At 45.0% G+C, this 22,671-nt stretch overlaps 2 protein-coding genes across 3 annotated transcripts in view; one reads left to right on the plus strand and one right to left on the minus strand.

Moving 5' to 3' along the window:
- The window catches only part of Smim13 (small integral membrane protein 13), a 120,588-nt gene that overhangs the window by 67,268 nt on the left and 30,649 nt on the right, over window positions 1-22,671 (plus strand). The gene's annotated exons all lie outside the window — the stretch shown is intronic.
- Window positions 1-22,671, minus strand: part of Nedd9 (neural precursor cell expressed, developmentally down-regulated 9) — a 173,089-nt gene that overhangs the window by 6,083 nt on the left and 144,335 nt on the right. For both annotated transcript variants that reach the window (XM_076859191.1, XM_076859190.1), the window contains 4 exons: window positions 21,780-22,226; window positions 2,616-2,717; window positions 2,014-2,115; window positions 18-1,259 (listed from right to left, as the gene is read on the minus strand). In XM_076859191.1, the coding sequence (XP_076715306.1) occupies window positions 18-1,259; window positions 2,014-2,115; window positions 2,616-2,717; window positions 21,780-22,226 (1,893 nt within the window). The remainder of the gene's footprint in view (window positions 1-17; window positions 1,260-2,013; window positions 2,116-2,615; window positions 2,718-21,779; window positions 22,227-22,671) is intronic.

The following is a 22,671-nucleotide window of genomic DNA, read 5'->3' on the forward strand; positions in this document are numbered from 1 at the left end:
TGAGTTTGGCTCCTTACCTGCAGGTGGACATAGTCATAGTCATCCATCCAGCTCCGTTCCGAGCTGTCACTGCTACTACAGTCAGGAGGCTGGTCCTTTCCCAGGGTGGGGGGCAAGGGCTTGCTGAGGGCCTGGGCCTTGCAGTCACCAGGACGCAGCAACTGCATCTGGGAGCCAGCGAGTGGATACTCTACTGAGTTCATGAAGTTGTCAGGTCCATTCTTCAGATGGGAACTGCCGGGGCCTGGTCTGAAGAGCGCCTCTGCATTGGTGTTGATGGTGGTGGTCAGCTGCTTGGCATCGTCGGGCACCGACTTGGCCACCATCACAAACCTGTCCAGATCATCGCATTTGTTTTGGGGCTTATTGATGGCCAGGATGTTCAGGGACCAGCTGCACTCGTTCAAGTCATGGCTGGTTTGACTTAGAATCTGGTGGGAGTCTTCCACTCTCTGGAGCTCCCGCTTCATCTTGTTGTGGAGGACCAGTTCCGGGAGGTAGGAGGCATTGGCTACCGCCCCCTTGGCAAAGTGGAGGTACTCCCTCAAAAACAGCTCCACCTTGTCCACCGCGGTGCGTATCTCGTTGATGTGTCTTTCCATGTATCCGTAGCACCGCCAGTCGGTGGTGACCAGCGCCATCAGGCCGCAGACTCCCGTCTCCAGGGCCTGCTGGAGCCGGTGGAGTCTCTCGATGGCTGTATCTGGATCCAGGAAGAGCCGTTTGTCCTGAGACGGGGAGGCGGACAAGGAGGACTCCTTGGAGGAGGTGGAGGAAGTGGACATGTTGCTCCGGGTGCTGCCTGTGCTGGAGAAGGACAACCGGTTGATGCCGTCGACCACATCCCGGGAGCCTTTGGCATCTGGCACGCCGTGCAGAGGGACATCGTAAACACCGTCTCTTTCTTCGGGGTTTGCTTTCTCGCCGTTTTCTGCTGGTGGCTCCAGGAACTGGACTCCCCGGGGGATGTCGTATGCATCGTTCTGAATGCCCACTGCCTGTCCCAGCTGCGGGGGCGATCGGTGCAGGGACAGGCTTTGGTGCCTTCGCGCCACGACCTCTGTGGCTCCGGGAGCATCGCAGGCATACTTCATGTGAAGGTCCTTCCCCACTGGCTTGGTGCTGTTTGGGGGGATGTCATAAACCCCCTCGGGTCTGATGTCTGGCCTTCCGGTTTGCTTCATTGGAGGGGGGAAATCATATTCTTTTTCCCTGTGCCCAGCTTCGTCTCGGCAAGCGGAGGGCGGAATGGCATAGACCTGTAAAGTATGGAAAATGCAAGACTTATTTGCTTGGCTCATGGGAGCATCAAGGAACTGAACGGGCTATGGAAACACAGCCCAGAATTCTCTCCCTGCTGGCCCGCTCTGCTCTCGCCCTCCACTCCTAGCTGGGTGTTTCCCTTAGTGCTGCTGTTCTCACTTCCCTCACCCTTTGACAGGGACATCTTTCCTCTGGTCCCAGTGCCGACTCATCTGCGGAGCCCTCCTGGCTGAGCTGCGTCCGCCTGGGTTCCAGTCCTGGGGCAGATGATGCACTAACACACTGGGCGGGGAGGGTCTCTTCCGGGTCCCCCTGATCACCCCACAACTGCGTGAAGCTGGTAAGCCCTCAGGTGTTCTCTGTGAAGCAGGGATAACTGTACTTCTGTACGGGTGCGCCCCAAAGGGTAACTCCTACCCATGCACGACATAAGTGGTAAGCAGTCCACGAGATGAGATGTATTAGAACTTGCCACCCGCACTCATCTTTCCTTCCAATGGCCTCTTTATTGTTTTCCCCATTTTTAAGGGGAGCTTCTAAATTTGGAAACCCTAGAGTTAACTTTATTTATGGCCTTGCCTACCTGCCCTCTTTCCTTCCTTCTTCCCTTATCTAAACTAGATTTTTCCCCTTTTGGGTCTGCCTTTCTTGTTTTATCCCAGTGAACTCACACACACACACACACACACACACACACGTACACATGCCTGCACACACGCCCTACTGGCTATGGTGTCGTAACTCACTCACCCCTTTTGTGGGGGGGATGTCATACACCCCCTGAGGTTTTATCTCTCCCACTGGAACTGAGAACACAGGGCCTTTCACAGATGAGGGAGGGATGTCATATACCTAAAGAGAAACACTTGAGTTACCCAGAATGGTAATGTCTTGTATTGGTCATTTTTTATGCTGCTGTTTTATTATGGGTTTATTTCCAGGCTATGTACCAGCTTGATTGTTGGTAGCATCCCATATCATAAGGGGTCAATGGAATTTTTCTCTAGAAATGTCATGTTCTTTGACTTGGATTGAATACGCACTGATCTTAAGTGTAATATCTATACTCTCTGAACCTGAAATTACGATTTAAAATTCATGCTTCCTAAAATAAAGTGATAAGTGATAAACTGATAAGGTCACATGAGCTTTCTCAGGAAAAAGACTAGGATTTCCTCAGAAGGAAAATCCAGAAGACATAATTTTAAAAAATCACTGGAGAAGATGGCTCCTAGATTGACAACCCAAACAAAGCTTCAGATGAAATGTACCTAATTTGTGAATTTTCTTTGCTTAAAGAATGCTACCCCCGAGAACTGCTCCTTCCTGGTGACCACGTTCTTGGCACGTACCCCTTGCATGGTGTGGGAAGGAGGAACATCGTAGACGTCCTTGTGGCTTCGGGGTGGGTCCTGGTACACGTGACCCTGGGCTGTCCTCACGGGTGTGATCACCTGGGGGCAGAAACAGGCCAAGGGGTGAGGCTCAAGACTGCAGCAGAGCTCCTAAACGCCCAGCCAGACACTCAGCCCTCCTCTCTCCTTGAAAAGGGAGAAAAGAGAGGCAGCGAAGAGAGGAGGAAGAGAAAAAGGAAAGACCATAAGACACTGGGTCAGGAAACTTTCAAATCTCTCCCGGGCCCCAGTAGGAAGCAGGTCCCAGAAATACTCTTTTCTTTCCTCATGGTCACAAAATCATCTTGATGTTTGTCACAGAATCTCAATTCCGGGTATACACCTGAAGGGAGGTTCAAGTTCTGATGAAAGACCTCCCTGATCCCTTTGGAAAGGCCCAAGGCACAGCATACAGATTTTTTTTTAAAGACTCTAAACTTTTATAAAGTAAATACTATCAATAGTTTGGCCACTTAAAATTCCTCTCATACCCTTCCCAGCATGCCTCTTCATCTGACATTATTATTATGATTATAACTAAAATTCCATGGGTCAGGAGCCCAGAAAACCAAGGCTCAAAAGTGCAGTCCTTAGAACTTCTAGAGCTTTTAAAATTAACTTATGAAACAGAGGAAAACAGTGTCCCTCAGTACCCACAATGGAGCGGTTTCAGGACCTTGTGAAGATAGACAAACCATCGATGCTCAAGTCCCTTATATAAATGGTAAATTTTTTGCACAGGACCTATATACACCTCTAGATAACTTAAAGTATCTCATACAATGGAAATGCTCTGTCAACAGCTGTTATACTGTATTGTTTAGGGAATAAGGACAAGAGTCTGTACATGTTCAGTACAGATGCAGGTTTTTTTTTTTTTTTTTCCTGAATATATTTGATTTGCAGCTGGTTGGATCCTCAGATGCAGAACCTGGGAAACAGGACTGACTCTACTGACTCAGGGAGCCACCAACAGAGTGCAGGTGTCACGACCTCTGATCTCTGATTGTTTTCCCATTTCAACCAGGGAAGTGAACATCCCCAACAGTTTCTGTGTCCAAGGGATGTCAGAAATCAAATACACTCATCACAACTCTGGCATCTGAAGCCAGTGCCAAAAACGTGCATCTCCCATTCTGGGCTCCTATTTTTATATTACATACTGCATTGATATCCTAAATGTGGGTAGAAGCGTTATTGGAACTTAATTTATCCTGAAATATATTTAATTCTCACAGGGCTTCTAAGTGGTCAGGATATTGTCCAACCCCCACACCCAGGATCATGAACAATGTCCACTTTAAGTATTGCCCACGATGTCCTGGAGGACAGACGTCGCAAATTAGGAAGAATTGGTTGTTCCCGAAGAAACCCTTATTCTTTTTCCTTTCTCCAATGTGAAAACTCTGGCGTCAGGCTGCCTACAAACTATGCAAAAAATGCTCCAAGTCTGTCTTCGGCTGAAATGGGTGGAACTCAGCCAAATGCACCAATGCCCTTCTCCCCAGGGACTCAAAAAATGCCAGAGTTCAATTTTATTTAAAATCCCTGGTGCTTACCACAGATTATTTCTTGCAACGAAGGTATCAGAGATTAGTATGCAGTTAACATTTCCCTGAAGTCTCTCTGCTTTCTTGGGTTTAAAAAGGAACCTATTGCTTTAAGATTTTTTGGCATGGAGCAAACAGAACCGTTTTGTACAGTGGCCACTGTACTGCGGATGGCAAAGCTTCCCCTTGAAAGCAGAATGCCACTTACTGAAGCAAAACATACTGTGTTTCTATGCATAGATATAGACCCAGCGATCTACCCGTCTCTATTGTGTTCACTATTGCCCAGGAGAGAAATGAAGATGTTCTCCTGGTCTTCTCATTAGCTCCTCTATTTGTAGCCCCGTTTGGGCTTAATAATAGAATCTGCTCACAGCGCAGCTTTTGTTCAGTCTGAAAGTTTCTAAGAGTGGATTCTATCCAGCTTGCCCATTTTGGAATAATGCTAATGGACCATCAAGGCTGGTTATGTTGGAGTCCAACTGGACTGTCCACTCTTTGTTTAATAAAAGGGAGGGAGTGGCGCTGGTGTCCAAAAATGGCATGAAATTGGAACACAGGGCATGACCCTCAGAAGGGGTCACGGACAAAGCCGTTCCTTGCCCTTGCGGACCTTCCCCTGGCAGAGCGTGGTGTTTGTGCTTTTCCGCACTTAACATTTCACTTCCTGACAAATGTCACAGAACCCCAACTTGCTCTCTCTTTCTCATTTAGAGGATGCCTGTGGTCATCTGGTTTTTAAAAACGTCGCATTCCAAACCAGTCATTTTCCTTGTTTATGCATTCAAAGAAACAGATGGTGAAAGCCACAGGGGGGAGAAGCCAACAGAACAGCACTGTCCTGATGGTCCAATCTGATTCACACTGGTCCATAAGTGGCATCTAAATGGGACCAGGTTTCTCATCTGGTCCCGTAGGCTAGGATAGTCAGTGATTTGCGCTGCACCATTGGAAAGGTCCAGGGCTGAGTGTCTACTTTTGGACAATCTGTGCCTGAACCCATTGATTGGGTCAGTCTTTTGCCAACTGTGTGTTCTCTTCTCAGAGCAAAGTGCTGACGGAGCTGTCCCTTACAAAGTCTCCAGTTTTGTGGTTCATTAAGGCTTTTTCTTCCTGCTTGACTGGAGTACACAAGAACCTTTCTACTCTCCCTCCACCTCCCAGAATCACTGAACCTTAGCCTGAGAGGCACACCTAGTTCTGGCTAAGGGAACTTCGAGTTTGGGAGAAGTTGCCTGGGCATTTGTGGGGTCAGGTAGGAATTGCTACCCAGAATTTTAAAGCTCCCCGTCTCAATGAAATGAAGTCAGGTTTTTCATTTCCTTTTTCTCTTGTGTGTTTTTCTTTTCTGCATTCCTTTCATGCTACGTATTTATTTATGGTTACAAGGGCTTAGCCTTAGGAATTACAAACTGACCTCTTAATTCACTCGTGTCACCTCAAAGGGGGCTAAATGGTGAGGTTCCCTGTGGCCTTAGGAGCAAACACTACTGCAATTGCTTCCCTGATTACCCGGAGAAGAGGATTCACACTTTGAGATGTGGGTTTTCTGTCTCTGTCCCGAGGAGGAATCCAATCTTGGTGAGAGGTTAGGACCATTCTTCTCAACTAACAGGAGAGTTCCAAGAAAGAGACTTTGGGAAGAATTAAGAAGCAGAGAAGAGAAGATCCTGTAGGCATTTTTTTTCTTTCCTCTTTTTTTTTTTTTAAAATATCAACTCATATTAATAGCACATACCAAATGTGATATTTCCATACATGTGTATAATGTAGTGTGTATTGACTGTAAGCATTTAGAAATCTCCAAGGCTGGGTCCTGGCAAGGTAGCATCAAAAGACCAGAGACTGGGGTTATGTTAGTTCCCTAGTCTGTTTACATAAAAACAAGAAAACAACCTCAACTTGTTCCAACCCACACTCTAATGGTTTTTGCTTCATGCCATTTTGAGCCTCAGATCCTGGCTGAAGTGAGCTGGTTTGGGAAATGTTTTGAATAGAGTTGGCCCTCTGTATCCTGAAGTTCTGCACTTATGGATGTCAACCAACCTTGGATCACAAATATATGAAAAAGAAATTCCATCTGTACTGAATATGTGTGGACTCTTTCCCTTGTCTTTAGTGCCTTAACAGTACAGTATAACTATTTATATAGCATTTGTACTCTATGAGGATCTACAAGTCATCTAGAGATAATCTGAGGTCTATGGGAAGATGTATGAAGGTTATATGCAAATAGGACAGACACCATTATCTATAAGGAACTTTAGCACTGTAGATTATATAAGTTTAAGAATCCTGAAACCAATCCCCAGAGTTCAGAGGGATGACTGTACTTTCATGTCTCATAATTTTTAAAGCCATGCATACTGATGTTTGCGGAAGAGAGGCTGTGTTTGATAGTGAGGGCCTGCGGTACGCTGAGCACCAATGTGTGTGAGAGGCAGCAGGTTGGAAGAGAGGTCCTTGTGTCCACATTTTATCAGCCTGGGCTCGTGAACTCCCAGCAGAGCAGGGGCCCTGTACTTGGATGCTTGCAGAGTCCAGCAAATAGGGTATAGGGCAGACACAGATGGGCTTTTGTGTTGGGGAGATAACTCACATCCCACTAAAGAAGGCAGTCACACCTCTGTTCCAGCCAACTGTTGTCCCATCTTTCAAAATTTCAGGAGAAGCCAGAAATCTAGATTTTTATGTGAAATCTTCTGGTTTTCAAAATTAGTCCAAATATTTAAAACAGTGTCATGGCCAGATTGAACCTATATCTGGCCCCCAGGCTGCCACTCTTCATTTTTGCCTTCATCTAGGTATTTCTACCCAGCTTCCTTAGGACCTTAAGAGCCCCAAGGGCAGAGCCCCAAGCTCTCACCAATTCCATCCCTTGGCAAGACTGATTTACTCCATCTTTCTCCTGTGCTCTGCATGCCCACTCCTCTGAGCCTTGATTCATTCTGAGTCTTTGTACAGGGTTTTCTTCATTCTTTCCTAATATTAAAATTTTATTCTATTTTTGAGGCCAAGTGGAATACCTGTCTTCCATGAAGCCTTTCCCTGATAGATCAACTATCATCCTCCCTGGGCAAGTGGTACACACAACTCCAATAGAATAGGACTTGTCACTTGTGGTTTAATGGTTTCAGTATAGCTCTTCTCTTAGCATTTTAGGGTTGGAGATCATTTTCATCCAGTTAGATATAAACATCAGGGCTTACAACTGTGCCTTGAATACAGTAGATCTTAAATTAAATTATTTTAATAAAATAAACTGTCCATTGAACATATGAATGAACCAAAGGAAAATTCCAGTCTTTTCTTAAGCAAGATGGCGGGAGCTAGAGAGGATGCTGAATGGCGGCTGCCTGTATAGAATACACGGAGCACTCAAGTAAGCCAGCTCTAGGTCAGGGACCATGGGATAAAGGGAAGAACCCAGTCCAATCAGCAAAGGAGCAAAGATAGTGGATTGAAGGTGAGGTAAGGATGAGCAGTCAGAAATCATGGGAGGACGCACTTCCGATTGGGAGGCTAAGGAGCGCTTGCAGAGGGTTCCCTTCCCCTCGGTTGGGCTTGCGTGTGAGGTGAACACTTGGGTTCTTCTCAGCCAAGCCAGAAACAATGGGGGGTGTTTTGGAAAAAAGAAACCCCAACAAACCCTGCTTTCTGCTTTGACATCAGAAGAGAAGTGCAACATAAAGGAATAGGTATCATGCTTGCTTTAATTCTGAGAACATGTGACAGCCTCATGTCACAAGAAGCTGGGTACCAGTGACCTTGTCCCATGGGGGCTTTGGCTCATTGGAAGAATTAGATCTGAAGAGGAGAACGGTGGACAGTGGAAGCAGGACTCAGGCAGAGCTGGATTCAGCTCCTGGCTGTACACTTAGCACAATGAGAACCCGATTCATTTCCTTGTTCATACCAAGCCCCATTTTTTCATTAATCAAATAGAAATAATACTACTTTCCTCCTAGACTATTAGGAATTTTAAATGGGATCAAGTACATAAAGTTCCCGGTATTAAGTAAATCCTTTAACCTCAACTATAGTTATGGTAATTGTCACCTACTTTATACAGAGTTAACATCTTGAACTTTGCCTTCCAGAAGTCATGGGACTTGGTAATCCAGCCTAATCCTGCTGAAGTCAACTTAAAAAAAAAAAAAATAAAGCTCTAAGAAAAAAAAAATGTGGCAGTGTTGGAGATAGCATGCCAGGCAAATGCTCTACCACTGAGCCACAACCTAGACCCCCAAATATTCTTAATAGAATCAGTGTTAAAGGATAGTAAAGAATTACTGGGTCAGAATCTGAAGGAGAAGGAATTCATGGTGGCAAGGTGTTTTTTCCCTGTGGGCATCTGCTGGTCTGAGAAGCTACGTTGTGTTGTGCTTCTTCTGGCTTTGGGGGATGAGGGGGATACTGGTGTGTATGGACACCAAGCCAGGGACCTTGATGAACCATCCCCACTTTGGGCTGGAACCCTAGGATTGGCGTTCAAAAGCAAGGATTCCCTGGAAGGAAGCCCACTTCTGCCTGGGCTGTGTGGCTAGGCGTTAGGTCATAGGGTTGTTCAGAACATCTAGAAGCACAACATTAGATTTAGAGACTGAGAACATCTTCATAGGCCTCGAATCATTTTTACAAATTAAAACAAACAAAAATAACAATGTCCAACACACAGTCACAGATAACCAGGGACACAGGAGACTAGATAATAGGAACAGGACAAACTTGCTTGCTATCTGATCAGGAGTTTGTGTCTTAGTGACCACAGATCTCAAAGCTATTTGCTTTCAAAATGTTTCCCAGTTAAACCATGAGAGAAAACAAAATTTAATCGTTTTTAAAGTCAGACAGAAAGAAACTGATCTTCACAAATGCATGAAGTGTTGAAAGTGTGGTGTGAGGGGCACTTGGAATTTCAAATCGAAGCAATAAATGACAAGAGACTTTGGTCCTTGATCACCATCCATAGATCTACTTGGGTTATTATTTTACAAGGCTCATATTCATGCCACCATTGTCACAATTATCAGCATCAAAGTTCAAGATATGCCAGTGGAAAATCCCAGGGGAAAATGTGTTGGAGATAATAACATTTACCCAGGAGGAAGATGGTGAAGCTCACGCTCACACTGTTGAAATTCTCATCAGATGAAGCCTTTCCAGGGGAAAACCACAATCTGTCAACGGGATCTCACCAAGAAGCTGGACAAAGACCATGGCTCTGGAATGTGTAGAAGCAAAGCATTTTCTCTCAAGACAACTTTTGGTCACATGGAGTCACTTGTGCCAGGGTCTCAGCAAGTCCACTTAGGGGTACGTCTTCCTCAGGCGTCCACTTCACCTCCCCAGTGCAGAGCTGGCTGGGTGCACAGCAGAGGCAGAGGCCATGAGGTTAGGAAAACTTGAGCTTCTAGGCTGCAGCTGCCAGCTGAATGGAGCCCTGAGGGAGACGGAACCCTAGCAGCCTTCCGCCATTCACAAAGGCAAAACTCCTCACCCCTAGGAATACTCAAGTGCCGCCATGTTTTGTTGTACTTCCTCCTGATGCAATGGCTCATCTACTCATCACAGCTTCTCATCTCTTTTCTCTAATACTCTTCAGCTTCAACTCCTTCCCTCCTTTCACATGCTGCTAGCAGCCGGAAGGAAGAACAAATTAGTGGACACTAAAAATACTGGTCTCACAGAACTAGAGACTAGTGGCGACCACAGGCTGGGAAGGGTTGAGGGGCGGGACTGGGAGGATGCAGAGAGGATGGTTAATGGGGACCAGGGTGCAGCTGGATGGGAAGGATAATTTCTAATGTTCGATAGCACAGTAGGATAACTATGGATGACAACTAATTGTGAATTTTTTTTTCTTTTTTGGTGCCAAGATTGAACCCAGGGGCTCTTAATCACTGAGCCATATCCCTCCAGCCATTTTAATTTTTTTAAAAAAATATTTTGAGAGAGAGTCTTGATAAGTTGTTGAGGCTGGCTTTGAACTTGTGATCTTTCTGCCTCACCCTCCCAAGTTGCTGGAATTACAGACGTGCACCACTATGCCCAGAAATTAACTGTATATTTAAAAATGGCCAGTAAAGACGATTTCAAATGCTCCCAGCACAAAGAAATAATAAATGTTTGAACTGAGGGATATGCCAATACATTGATCTGATCAATGCATGTTGTATAAAAGAACTGAATAACACGCTATACCCCATGGGTATGTATGACTTTTATGCTGGTTGGAGTAGATAAGAGATGCAGAGATGAGATGGGAGTATTCTACTCTATCTTTGTACATATCAAAACATGACAAAAATCACCAAATATAACTTTTTTATAATTTGAGCAAATTTTTAGAAAAATAATAAGGAATCCCACTTAGAAAAGTTCTCTTCCAATAAAATCATGGTACATAAAAATTAAAACAGGGACGACCTAACTTTTCTAACTCTTCTAATTCTGTAGCTAGACTCCACGTTCTATGAGTCTTTTGTGTCCAAATCTCTACAATTCAAAGCACCAAGAGGAATGGCTGGCCTTGCTCAATCCTGTCTTTGATACTAACTAATGCCTTCATCCCAAGCCAGTGGAGCTTGCTCATGGATCCAGCAGAGCCAGAAGATGGTACCCAGCTTCTGGAGTTTGGCCCCCTGGCCTGGTCAGAAACTGGGCAACCCAGGTGGGGCTCAAGAAATACAGTGTGTAGGGCTGGGGTTGTAGCTCAGTGGTAAAGCAGTTGCCTGGCAGGTGTGAGGCACTGGGTTTGATTCTCAGCACCACATATAAATAAATAAATGAAATAAAGGTTCATCGACAAATAAATATATTAAAAAAAAAAAAGAAATACAATGTGTAATTAATGAAAGGTTAAAACTGCCATGGTGCCATACTGACCACAGTATGCATTTATAACTTTGCCATTCATGGGCTCTGAGATTGTCTAAATTCACAAGTACGTTTCACTGATTAACAGTCTATTTGCTTTTTCTTGGCATATGTGGAAAGTCAAATTAAGACTGCTTCCTGTCTACCTCCAACCACAGCCCTGCCCCCGGCTCCCTGATTTATTTATACACTCTCTCTTTGGGTTTCATACATTAGTAAGAATATTTAGATTTCCCAAACTGCTTATTAGAGATGCCCTTACAAAGCATTGACAGAGCCACCACAGTATTTATTAGGTTTTATAATAATTTCTTTGTCTTACATGAACTGCTTGACCCCTTCTCTTTAAAGAAAGCCCCAGGAAGAGAAACCATGCTCATTGCCTGCCCTGTTAGAACCAGGGATCAATTTTTAGAAACTCTTTTTACAGAGGTTTGTCTGTTTAAAATCCAAGGTGACTACTTGCTTTTCTATGTCCAGGGGAAAGCCACATGTTGCCTCCACTGGATTTATTAATTCTCTATAAATTCTCTCTGCCCAGCTTGGGTGTAGCAGTGAGCTCATTTATTTACTTGCATAGCAACGATATAATGAAAACTGAGTCTGGCCTTAAAAATACATCCTTGGGAGCCACGTCTGTGGTTAACCCTTGCCAGTGCCTTTATTTTTGGGAGGCCGTTTGCTTTGCTCCAAAGACGTCTTGATGCCTGGTTTTCAGCTAGAGCCCAGGCTTCTGCTAGCCACATTTAAATCCCAGCCAGCTTCTTTCCCCCAGTGAGGAAAAGGTTGCTACCGAAAGCCTGCAAGTGGAGCAGGGCTCCTGGGTCACTTCCATCTTACCCAGCATTGTGTGGTGAACCACTCCATGGAAACAGTGCCCTGATTGTTAGGTCCCCAGTTGTCCCCCCTGCTGCTTTCAGGAAGTTCTTCATGTGGCAAGTGCTAAAGCAACATTTAGCTGTGGAGTGACCAAGCACCCCAAGCAGCTAGAAGCATTTAACGTAAAAGAACACAATGGGAAATAATGTCTGGACTCAAGGGGTTGAGGTCTCTCTCAGGACAAAGCTGAGTACAGCCCGTGACCGATGGGCACAGAAAGACCATTTAAAAATAATATCCTAATGGACCGAAATGTTCTTTTGAATGAAAATTAGAAAGGCACATGCATTTGGGCTCTTTTGATGTCCAAATCAATTCAACCGGACCCTGAGCACTCAATCTAGATTTTGAAATGGGTTTTAGAAAGGTGCCCCCAGAATGCCCTAGGGAAGGTGTGGCTGTGGAAAGGAGGTAGGAGGTGAGAATGTGGGGATCCAAACCACCGTTGGTATTGTTTCCTCCCAAACAGCAGATGCATGGCTGATTGGGCACATGCTCAACGTGGCAGGACTCAGTGCCAGCTCTGAGGGGGGCTGTTGTGTCAAGAGGCCCAGAGCCGCAAAGGGCCTCTGCCAAGTCCTAGAGGATTAAATGGGGGGAACTGGCAGAAATCAGTAAGTTCCAGGACAGCATGCTTTCTTAGCTCTTGATAACAAAGCGGGGGAAGGAGTTCTTCACTAGCAACTCTCTGGACGTTTTCTTGGGCACAGCCCCCACGGCCACTGGAGGCTGATTCTCCCGGGCTTGGCACGCCCTGACCCTGCTCTTGCTGTGTTTGGGCATAGCTCTGTCATTTGAAGGACACTGTAGTTCTCAATGGAAAAAGTAGACTGGATCCTAAAAGAATGGTAGGAGGGGCTTGGAAAATCTTGGGAGTCAAGTTGATTCTTTTTTTTTTAATTAAAGACTCAAGTTCAGGTAATTTAATGAAATTTTATCAAGTGATTCTGGGACAGAATTAGATAAAGATGTATGGATCATAAAATGTTAGCAAAGACCATCGGAACCCAGCATGGCTTGCCATTTTGCAGTTGAAGGAACTGATGTATGGGGGTTACGCAGCCTGCTATAACAGAGAGAACTCGGTTAGCTGAGTTCTCTCCTTCTTGCCCTGTGGCCACACCAGCAACACCCACTAAACATTCCCTAGATAGTCACCACTTTCTAAACTTCACAAATAAACACTCCAGAGAAAGTTACTTTCGTCTATGAGAAACACAACTTGAAAACTAGGTATTGTGATTTGGGGGGTGCCCTTCCACAAACCAGCCTGTTCAAGGAGATCTCTCTGTATCTGATTAAATGAAGTTATCCATCTGGAGCAACTCCAAGTCATTGGAGAAGAGGCTACTTCCATATGGTAGAGAAAGTAAACACAGCCAGTGTTCTCAGTTGTACCCCAGTCCTGACATCCCCCAAGTGACCCACTCAGGACTTTGGAATCAGCTGGCTCTCAAACCGACCCCTGAAGCTGGGTGGCAGAAACTTCCACTTTCCTTAAGTCTGCTCTCTGGATCTGAGGTGAGAACCTTGGGCAGCAACTTTAATTTCTCCTGGCCAACAGAATGCTTCTTAGTGCCCAGGATTCTGGAGAGCTGGACTTGCTAATGAAGTGTCTAAATATGTCCTCTTAGTGTAGGGCTTGGCGACTTCAGCCACTCGTTGGGATGTTAAGATCATTAGCGTTGGAATCAGACAGACATGGACTCAGACATCAATCCCGCCTCCTGGGAGAGGCAGCAAGTTGACTTCAACAGGTTAACTTTCTTCTGAGACCTCAGAATCTTCCTCTGAAAAAGGAAGGCCATAATGCACCTCACCAGGCTGCTGAGAGGATCAGATGATGTCATGTATATAATGTCCCAAACATGAAGCAAAGGCTCAGAGGCATCTCAGGGTCACACCCTATAGTCTATTTCTGAAACTATTTTGCAGAATCACACATAGACTTGAGTAACTAAAAACACCACTAAAGGTCACCCACTACATTGCTGGTAAATTTGAAAATGAAAGCGAGTCCAATATGTAACTGATTTAAGCATGACGTGCTTTAAGAAAAAACAAATATTTGACTGGCTAATGAATACCACAGGTGCACAACTGTAATCCCAGCTCATAGGTAGGTGGAGGCAGAAGGAGTATAAATGCCATGCCAGCCTGGGCCACTTAGCAAGACCGATATTATAAAAAATTTTCAAATAAACCAGATGTCATGATGACATTGCTAAATGCTTCCTTGCCTCCAAAATGGGTGTATTGTGGGGCAGCTTTAAAGAATGGCCTCCTCTAATGTTACTGGAGTCACGTCCTGTCGATGTGCGTCACACCTGGACTCTTTACCCAGGTGTGGCGTATCTCTCCAGACATTACCTTGAAAACAAGGTTAAGGGCACAACTCTTTAGAACCAAGTGCTTTCGATTTCTGATGTTTCTCTAGTTCTGCATTTTGTGCAATGCCCTCAGACAAGTCCGTTTTAAAAGAAGTGTTCAACCACTAGTAAGTCCCAGTGTTATCTTTAAGCGAGAGAAGCAGATTCTCTCTTTCCTTTACAATTAAGAGCGTCAGCTGCTCAGTCAGATACGGCACTGTGCGTGGTGTCTTCCTCCTTGCTCTGATAAGCTGGTCACTTGGCATTAAATCATTCGAAAAGGAATGATTTAAGCCTCTGTTTGCCTTGGTGTGGGTTGGTCAGGAGTGACTAATGCACTCTTAGAAATACGTGTTATCTAGGAGCTGTAGGACAAAGTGCAGCTGAGTTTGAAGGTTTTGGCCTTGACCAAACAAGAAGGACCTTTGTCTAGTTCTGATGAGGTGTCAGGCCTGCTCATCCCACTGGCGTGGGTGGCTTGTCTGGGAAGGGACCCTTCTCCTCTTCAGCTGAGGTCATGGTTTGCTCTTCAATGCACAAGGACGTCTAATTTTATGTAAAGATTTAAAATGCATCTTGATTCCTCAGGGAAGAAATTTTAGATGAAATTTCAGTTCTCTGCACAGCCCCCCAATCCATGTACGGGGGAAAAAGTTTATTCCAATTGGGTTTATCTGTCCATAGGGATGCACACTCCTGGAACCACAGTTGTACTTTGCTGAGTTTATATGTGGAGAAACTGGAGGTGCCCTCTGCCCTGGAAGTAGTTTTTGAGCTCTGTGTGTGTAGGCAGGGAACAAAAGAAAGTGAGATGAAGTCAGAGTTTATCTTCTCCGGGAGGTTTCATTTCCTCCAAATCTATTTTTCACTTGTTAGTGGACAAATCTTACTGCTTAATATATATAGCAGCTAGTTGGCTGGTATCTGAGTGTTGCTCTGGGCAACCAGATTTCACAATGCTTCCAATTTCAATAAGGGAAGTCCTTGTTCCTTAGCCAACCACCGTTTGGGTGTCTGTGTGCGCGTGTGTGTCTGTGTGTAATCTGTGATGACTCAGTGTCTAAGAAGGTACAGACATTGTAACTAATGTATTTCTGATTCTTATATTACCTTTCAGGAATGAGCTTAGAAGACCTGGCTAACACCTTTGAATCATTTCCTGGCAACATTTGTTTGGGTCCTATTTTGGAAGGCAGGATATGCTCCTTAAAGATGATGCCATGGAGTCCTGGCAAACCTTTACAATGCTTGAATTTTCTGAGTGTCTTCTCAAAGCAGCATTTGCCTCCGTCTAGACCACCGAACATATTAGTAGACCATTGCGTTTTTTAATGGTCCCATGAGCTGCCTTGAGATCCGTGAAGTGTTCCATACATTTTAGGACCAGAAAGGAGGAAAAGAACTGTTGGGCTGTAAAGAGAAAGGTGCACAGAGGAGATGAACACCGTGATGGGTTTTAAAGGATGCCCAGGAGTTCCCAGAGAGAATAGCTGGGGTGGGTCATTCTAGGTAACCCATAGCAAATGCAAAGGAAGAGCTGAGACTCAGTAGGAAAAAAATCTTTTACTGCTTTAAGTAGTTTTTCTCTTTAAATGACTATAAAAGACTTAACCAATCTTGCTGTGTATGTAGGGGGAAAATGCATAAAATACTGCCTCTTGGACAACCTGACCTTACATCAATTGCACTTTGCTGGTTTTCTGTGTGTTGATAGCTGTGATTGCAGAAGATGGGTGGTGACTTTCTCAAAGCCCTTCTAGCAGGAAACCACAGTATATAATCTGAAGTCTGTCACACCATGAGATAAAGAGTTGGAGGCTGGGATGTGCATATGTGACAGCAGGTGGGTGATAAGTCCAGAACCACCTTCCCACCTAAGCTTGCAGGTGCACTTAAATTTAATACTATACAGTAATTGCCTTTCTGGTTCATTCTTGTTGGCCACAGTATGCTAATACTTTGTTATATGGCTAGCCCCTGCCTTAATGTAGTTGATAATTTAATCCCAAAGTGATCTTTAGAAGGAGGCAAAGCGAATCTAATTCCATCAGTTAGAATTAAAGCAACAGTTCCAAAGAATAATTATAGAAACATATATAATAATAACTCTCTGTGTGGATCAAGCATGAAATGGGTATACTTGGGTGGCAGTTTTACTGATTTCTGAAGCAGAAAAATGAGGTATTTTAGATCTTTGTAGGCATTTTCCTTTGGGTGCATGTGAAGACTCCAATTCAAACCAAATACCTATATTAGGTAGAATTTTTTCTTTTGAAATATTGAAAACTTTTTTCTTTTTTTGTAATCCAGCTTTTCAAATGATTAGACTCTGAGTAACTCATTTAATTTAGAATTGCCTCTGAGTTCTTGGCAATCATGATGCATATTTAGAAATTTTTGCAAAGTGACAAAACTCTAACTTACAAATTGTTTTCAAATGTAACTGAATAGTCACGAACCCTAAATATAACAACTAACGAGGCTGACATGATGCTGTTTCCTGGACGTTTGTCTAAATGTTTACTAATTTCTACTTTGTAGTTTTTACATTTCATATTTTTGGAGACAAAACTTCATTTTATTTACTCATTATTATTATTAGTCTTTTTATTTTGTTTAAATCAGTTCTTAAACGTCTTTGTAGGTCCTGGGCACTCTGCCCACAAGGTCTAATGGATAAAACAGCCCTGCTCACAAAACCCAGGGTGAAAAAGACCAATGAAATTAAGTAAAGGCGTCAGCGTATATGGTTTTCGGATACCTTTGGGAGTTTTTTTTACCACCCCCCTCCACAGACTGCTTGCACAACTACATGCTCAGAGGACACAATATATATGCTAGCAACTATGGGTAGGTTCAGTACATGCAAAGAAACACAGATTGACATAGTTCAAGAAAAACTCCAGGAAAAGGAAGAAACACAAGGAGGAGGACTCATTTTTAGGCCCCTGCTATGCTCAGCACTGTGCCCGGGGATTTCTGGGTATCATTCCATCGACTTCTCACAACAACCCCTTGAGATAAACGCAATTATGCCCATTTTACAGATAAAGGGACCAACATTGAGGGAAGGTCCATGATCTGTCAAGGGATACGCAGCCAAGAAGAAACACAACCAGGAGTGGGGATCCACCCCGAAACCCACGCTCCTCCTCAACACTCATGCTGCCCTGTGTCTCATGAATGGTGGGATGACAGGACTTCCTCTCTCAGCCTCAATGCTGATGTAATAAGTGATGAATGTCAGTGAATGGGGTTGGGATGCAGGAGGGTGGGTAGAGCCTGGGGTTTCCCGCAGAGAGAGAAGGGAGAGGAGGCAGGATTCGCTGTCTTTTTTTTTTTTTTTCCTTCAGTGATTCATTGGTAGTAAAAACTGTGGTGGGCAAAACTTCTGAAGCCCACAGTTTATGGTGACATCGAGGGAATTTTGAACTATGGAAAGTCCCCAAAACTCAATCATGTTGGGACCTATCCAAGCCCCTGCATCCTCCCTTTATAGTGTTTCTCCAAGTGTAGCCCTGTCCCCCACTCCACCCCGCCCCAGAACTATGCAAGGAGCTCAGTCAAGTGCAGATTCCAGGGCACCCACCTAGACCCACTGCATGAGGCTCCCTGAGAGAAAGGGCCTGGGAGTCTGCACTTTAACTCACCTCCCCCACCTCCCTGGGTGAGTCTCTGTTCACTAAAGTTTTAAAGTGATGTTTGTGTGATTCAAAACAAGATGCCAACTGGCAGGGTGGCACACACCTGAGATCCCAGTGACTATGTAGACTGAGGCAGGAGGATCACAAGTTCAAAGCCAGCAAGGCCCTGAGTAACTTAGTGAAACCCTGCCTCAAAATAAAAAAATAAAAAGGGCTGGGGATGTAGCTCAGTGGCAAAGGCCCCTGGTTTAAATCCCCAGCACAAAGGAAAACAGACAAACAATAACAAGAAGATTCCACTGTGTTCTCATTTTCTTGCTCAATGACTCTTAGGGACCATAGCTTAAGCCATCAGGAACGTCTAGTTCTAGGTTTATTACCATGTCCCAGATGCAAAACTAGAAAGAAAAAAAAAAATGAGCCAGTGAGCAAAGTGAAGGTTAAAAGGGAAAACAAGCAAATTGCTTTACTAGAGAGTCAGTAAAACCTGCTGAAATGAGAACTCAAACCTAACCAAGCCAGAAGGAAAAGACCAGGCCTGATCCCCGGGCAAGGAGATGACCTCTTGGGGCCTTAAGTGCAGCCACCCACTGAGAAGCTACATGGCAAGGAAGATGCTGGCAGAAGTCAAGATAGTCACTTTTACCTGGGAAAGCTGCTAAAGGTTCTCTTCTAGGAAAGGAAAGAAGAAAGGGAGGGGGTAGAGGGAGGAAGAGTGAGTGGGGAGGGAGAGAGGGAAGGAGGGGGTAAGGAGCAGGAAGAAGGATGGAGTAGGAAGGGGGAGGAGAAAGAAGAAGAAAGAAGGAGGTGGAGTGGGGGTGGGAAGGAAGGAAGGAGAGGTCAGTTCACCCCTGGGTCCTGTGAGCCTTGATCTCTGGGACAGTGCGCTAGGTCATGCGTCCTAAAGGCCCAAAGGCACTGAGCTGCTTCAAGGGGAGGTCAGGGTATCACAGAGGGTGCATGGTATTTGGCAGGGAAGAAGCTAGGACCTTCCCTCCTGCCCTTCCTGTTCTGGCCACCATTTCACTCCAGAGCCCAAGGGCCCTGGGCTACTGCTGCGGGCACTCCCCAGGACAGCTCTGCCTGTCCCTGGAGGGCTGGCAGAGGTCCCTTTCACAAGTTGAACTGCTCCTACAGACTCCCCTTTCCTTTGGCTGAACCCAGAATGTAGAATTAACAGAACAGAACAGCACAGGGAGTGATTGCCTGAGAGCCACCCCAGGCCTGTGGTCCCTTGACGCCCACCCAAGGGAACGTGAGTCACAGCCTTTGGCCTCAGAGAGGACGAGGGCCCTGGAGAAAATCATGCGCAGTCACAGGGCGCACAAGAAGTTGGAGGTCGGACGTCTCCGACTTGGAACTCAAAAGGTTGAGTCTAAAAGGGAAAACACGTCACCTTCCTGCCAAGATAAACTGTGATGAAAGCTTGGGCCCACCACCTTTCAGCCCAGCGCTTCCTGTCCTGGCCACCCCCCCTCTGCCCTGCACCAGCTCAGGCTTGCTATTTTTAAGGTGCAAGCCACCAAGACTAAGAGAAGCTATTTATTTATAGTCACACCTCTCAACTGTTCTTTTTCCCCCCGAGAAAGAGGGGTGGGGGGAGAGGGAGAGCAAGCAGGTCTGGCTTTCCCTTTGCATCCCAAATTGCCAGGGCAAGAAGGACTTTTGAAAGGTCAAGACTCCAACTATCGCCCCTGCCAGAGATTGCTGTCCTGGGGAATGCAAGTCGGAAGGCTGTTCCTGGCTTCTTCAAGAATTCCTCCTCCTGGACGCACACTCGGATCACATGCACTTGAGAAGTGTTTTGTTAGAACATACTTTTTTTTTTGTATCAAAGGTGCTTAGAAAATAAGTCAGTGGTCTTGTTATTTAGCCGAGGTGCAGAATGGATTTAACACAATCATGCTATGGGCCTGTATAAATACACCACTGTGAATTCCACCTTGATGTGTAAAGCACCAATCAAAAATAAATAAATGAGCGAAGGAAAGGAAGAACAGTAGAGAATAGGGAGAGGGTGGAGGGGCGGGTAAGGAGGGAACTGGGGACTGAGAGGGAATAAATAAAATCCCATGCATGTGTGATTTTGTCAAAATGAACCCAATTATTATATACAACTCTATCCTCTAATTAAAAGAATGTTATATAGATGAAAAATAATAAAGGAATCCAATGATAAATCTCCCCTCCCCCATTTATTCAACTAAGGTTTCTAGAACCATGCAAGTAGATATTCCCTAATTTACATGGGTTTGGAAGTTCAGCCTTTGTATTAGATTTGTTTGAGGGAGGGCCCATCTATAACATCTGTATTTAGTTTTCTAAGAGCCAATCGGCTCGTTCTGCCACCTAGCTGCATCATCCCTCTTGTAATTTGCAGATATTTTCTTGTCCTATTAAATCAGTCCATTCCTTATACCAAACCTCAAAGAACCCACTGGAATTTGCAAGTTAATGGAAGGGAAGCTCCGTCCCTTGTAATGCACACCAACACATCAGCCTGGTTTTGGCTGCTGTCACCAAAAACCCCCACTGACATTCATCTTCATAGCACATGTACCCACTCTGCATTATTGTGTTTTACTGTGTCCCTCACTACAGTGTAGACACCACGAAGCCTTCTTCACCCCTTGGTTCATCAGAAGCATCAAAAATACACCAAATGTTCACCATTCATCTTCAGTTAACACGTTTCTATTTATTGCAAATTGTCGTGGTATTCCAGATTATAAAGGGTGTCGAAAAGCTCCCCACCTGCTATGGTTTGGGTGTGGTCTGAGTGTCCCCCAAGGGTCTACTGTGATTAAAGGGTTGATCTCTAGTGTGTGAAGTGATGGAAACCTTGGGAGGGGCCTACCAGGAGGTCCTCAGCCATTGGAGGTGTGTCCTCTGAAGGACTGTGGGACCCCAGTCTCTCTTTCTCTCTCTAGCTTCCTGTTTGGTGACATAAACTCTTCCACACATATCTTCTTGAGCCATGATGTAGCTGTCGCTGAGAGGGCCCTCACCAGATCCCAGCCAATGCCAGTGTCATGCCCTTGATCCTACCAAACTGCAAGCTCAATAAATGTTTTCTCTTTATAAAGTTAGCTGCCTCTGATATTTAGTTACAGTAATGACATGCTGATTAATGTATCATCGCTTTCTTTTCTTTTTTTAAACTTGATGTCTTCCTAAATATCTAAGCTCCACTCTTTTTACTCCCTGGTATTATTAACAGGAATAACTTCAAGGATGTAGAGATGGCTTCTTTCCAAAACCACTAGTATCTGTGTATTTTAAATGAGCCCAGCTTTAATCCCTAAAGAATGAGTTGGTGATGTGATCTGTTCCTGGCTTTTTCTCACCTCTACATCCCTTGTGGGTTATTTGTCCAGTCAAGCCAGTAGGCTCATGATCCAGCTTTTGGTCAAGGGAGGATCACTACTGAATCACAAGATTTGGTGCTTTGTGTCCCTCAAGGAAGAAAAGATAAAATGGGAGACTATTTGAGCAGAGAATCCAGGATCCAGAAGCAGATCTATCCAAAAGATGGAGAGAAACAACTCTGTGATCCAGGATGACCCAGGAACTTAGAACGACTGTGGACCAAGACCATTTGGCCCATGATAATTGAAGAAAATTCTGGTGACTGATGAATGGTGAAATGAGGCAAAAATAAAATAAATCAAAGATGTCTGAGTTGGGGCATTTGGCATATTGACTCTTGGGTAGTGTTCACTTATTATTTCTGGAACATTTCTGTTGCCCCAGATGCAATGGGAAAAGAAAGTGAGTAGGGACAAAATTCTAGTCACTTACCTTTTTACTTAAGTGGGGGCCGTTGGTGCTCCCGATGCTTCTCTGTCCTGAAGGTGGCACTTGATATACGTCTTGTTCTTGGGTGCCATGCCCCGTGGGTACTTGGTAAATTCCCTGATTCTGGTAGGAAGGTGGTACCTGGTAGATAGTGTCCCGAGATGCCGCCTGTGAATTGGGCACCTGGTAGAGTTTCTGTTGGGCAAAGTTCTGGTGCGTAGGTCCAGACATGGGCTGGTCGTGACTGGGCGGGGCGTCCTGCACAGGACCGATCAGAAGCTTCACCCGGTTGCCAGGGACGATGCCCTGCCGTCCGTGTAGGGAGCACAGCCACCATCCTTCCAGTCCCCCGGTATTCTGCTCTATGACAGTCAGGATGTCCCCCTTGCGAAAGGCCAGCTCCTCAGCACACTCTGGGACATTGTCATATAAGGCCCTTGCCATGAGATTCTAGGAAGAAAAAAAAAAAAAAGGTAAATCGCTTTAGTGTGTTCAATCAGCCTCTTTTATACCTACAGCCCAGGCTCTCAGGGAGACGCACAGTTCCTGGAAAAAGAGAAGAAGAAATCTGAACAAGAGCCTATAAGGAGAAAAACAGATGGGCAGACATAAGACAGATGCACACACTGTGTCTGCCTCCAATGACATCAGACTACCTCCTCCGAAAAGCTCGAGACACGGGGAGAGATCTTTCCTCTACTTGTAGATGTTGTGCCAAGGAATTATGAGTAGCCCTGTCGAAGAGTCAGAGAATGGTTCTCTAAGCAAAATGGTCTTCTTCCTTTCTAAAATAAACTCAAGGGGAGGGGGGATGGGAAGAAAATCTACTCCTAGATGGACCACAATGGACATCTCTCAATTTTTAAAATATATACATTGGAGGAATACAGACAAA

Source organism: Callospermophilus lateralis, chromosome 6 (assembly GCF_048772815.1).
Source record: "Callospermophilus lateralis isolate mCalLat2 chromosome 6, mCalLat2.hap1, whole genome shotgun sequence".
Lineage (NCBI taxonomy): Eukaryota > Metazoa > Chordata > Mammalia > Rodentia > Sciuridae > Callospermophilus > Callospermophilus lateralis.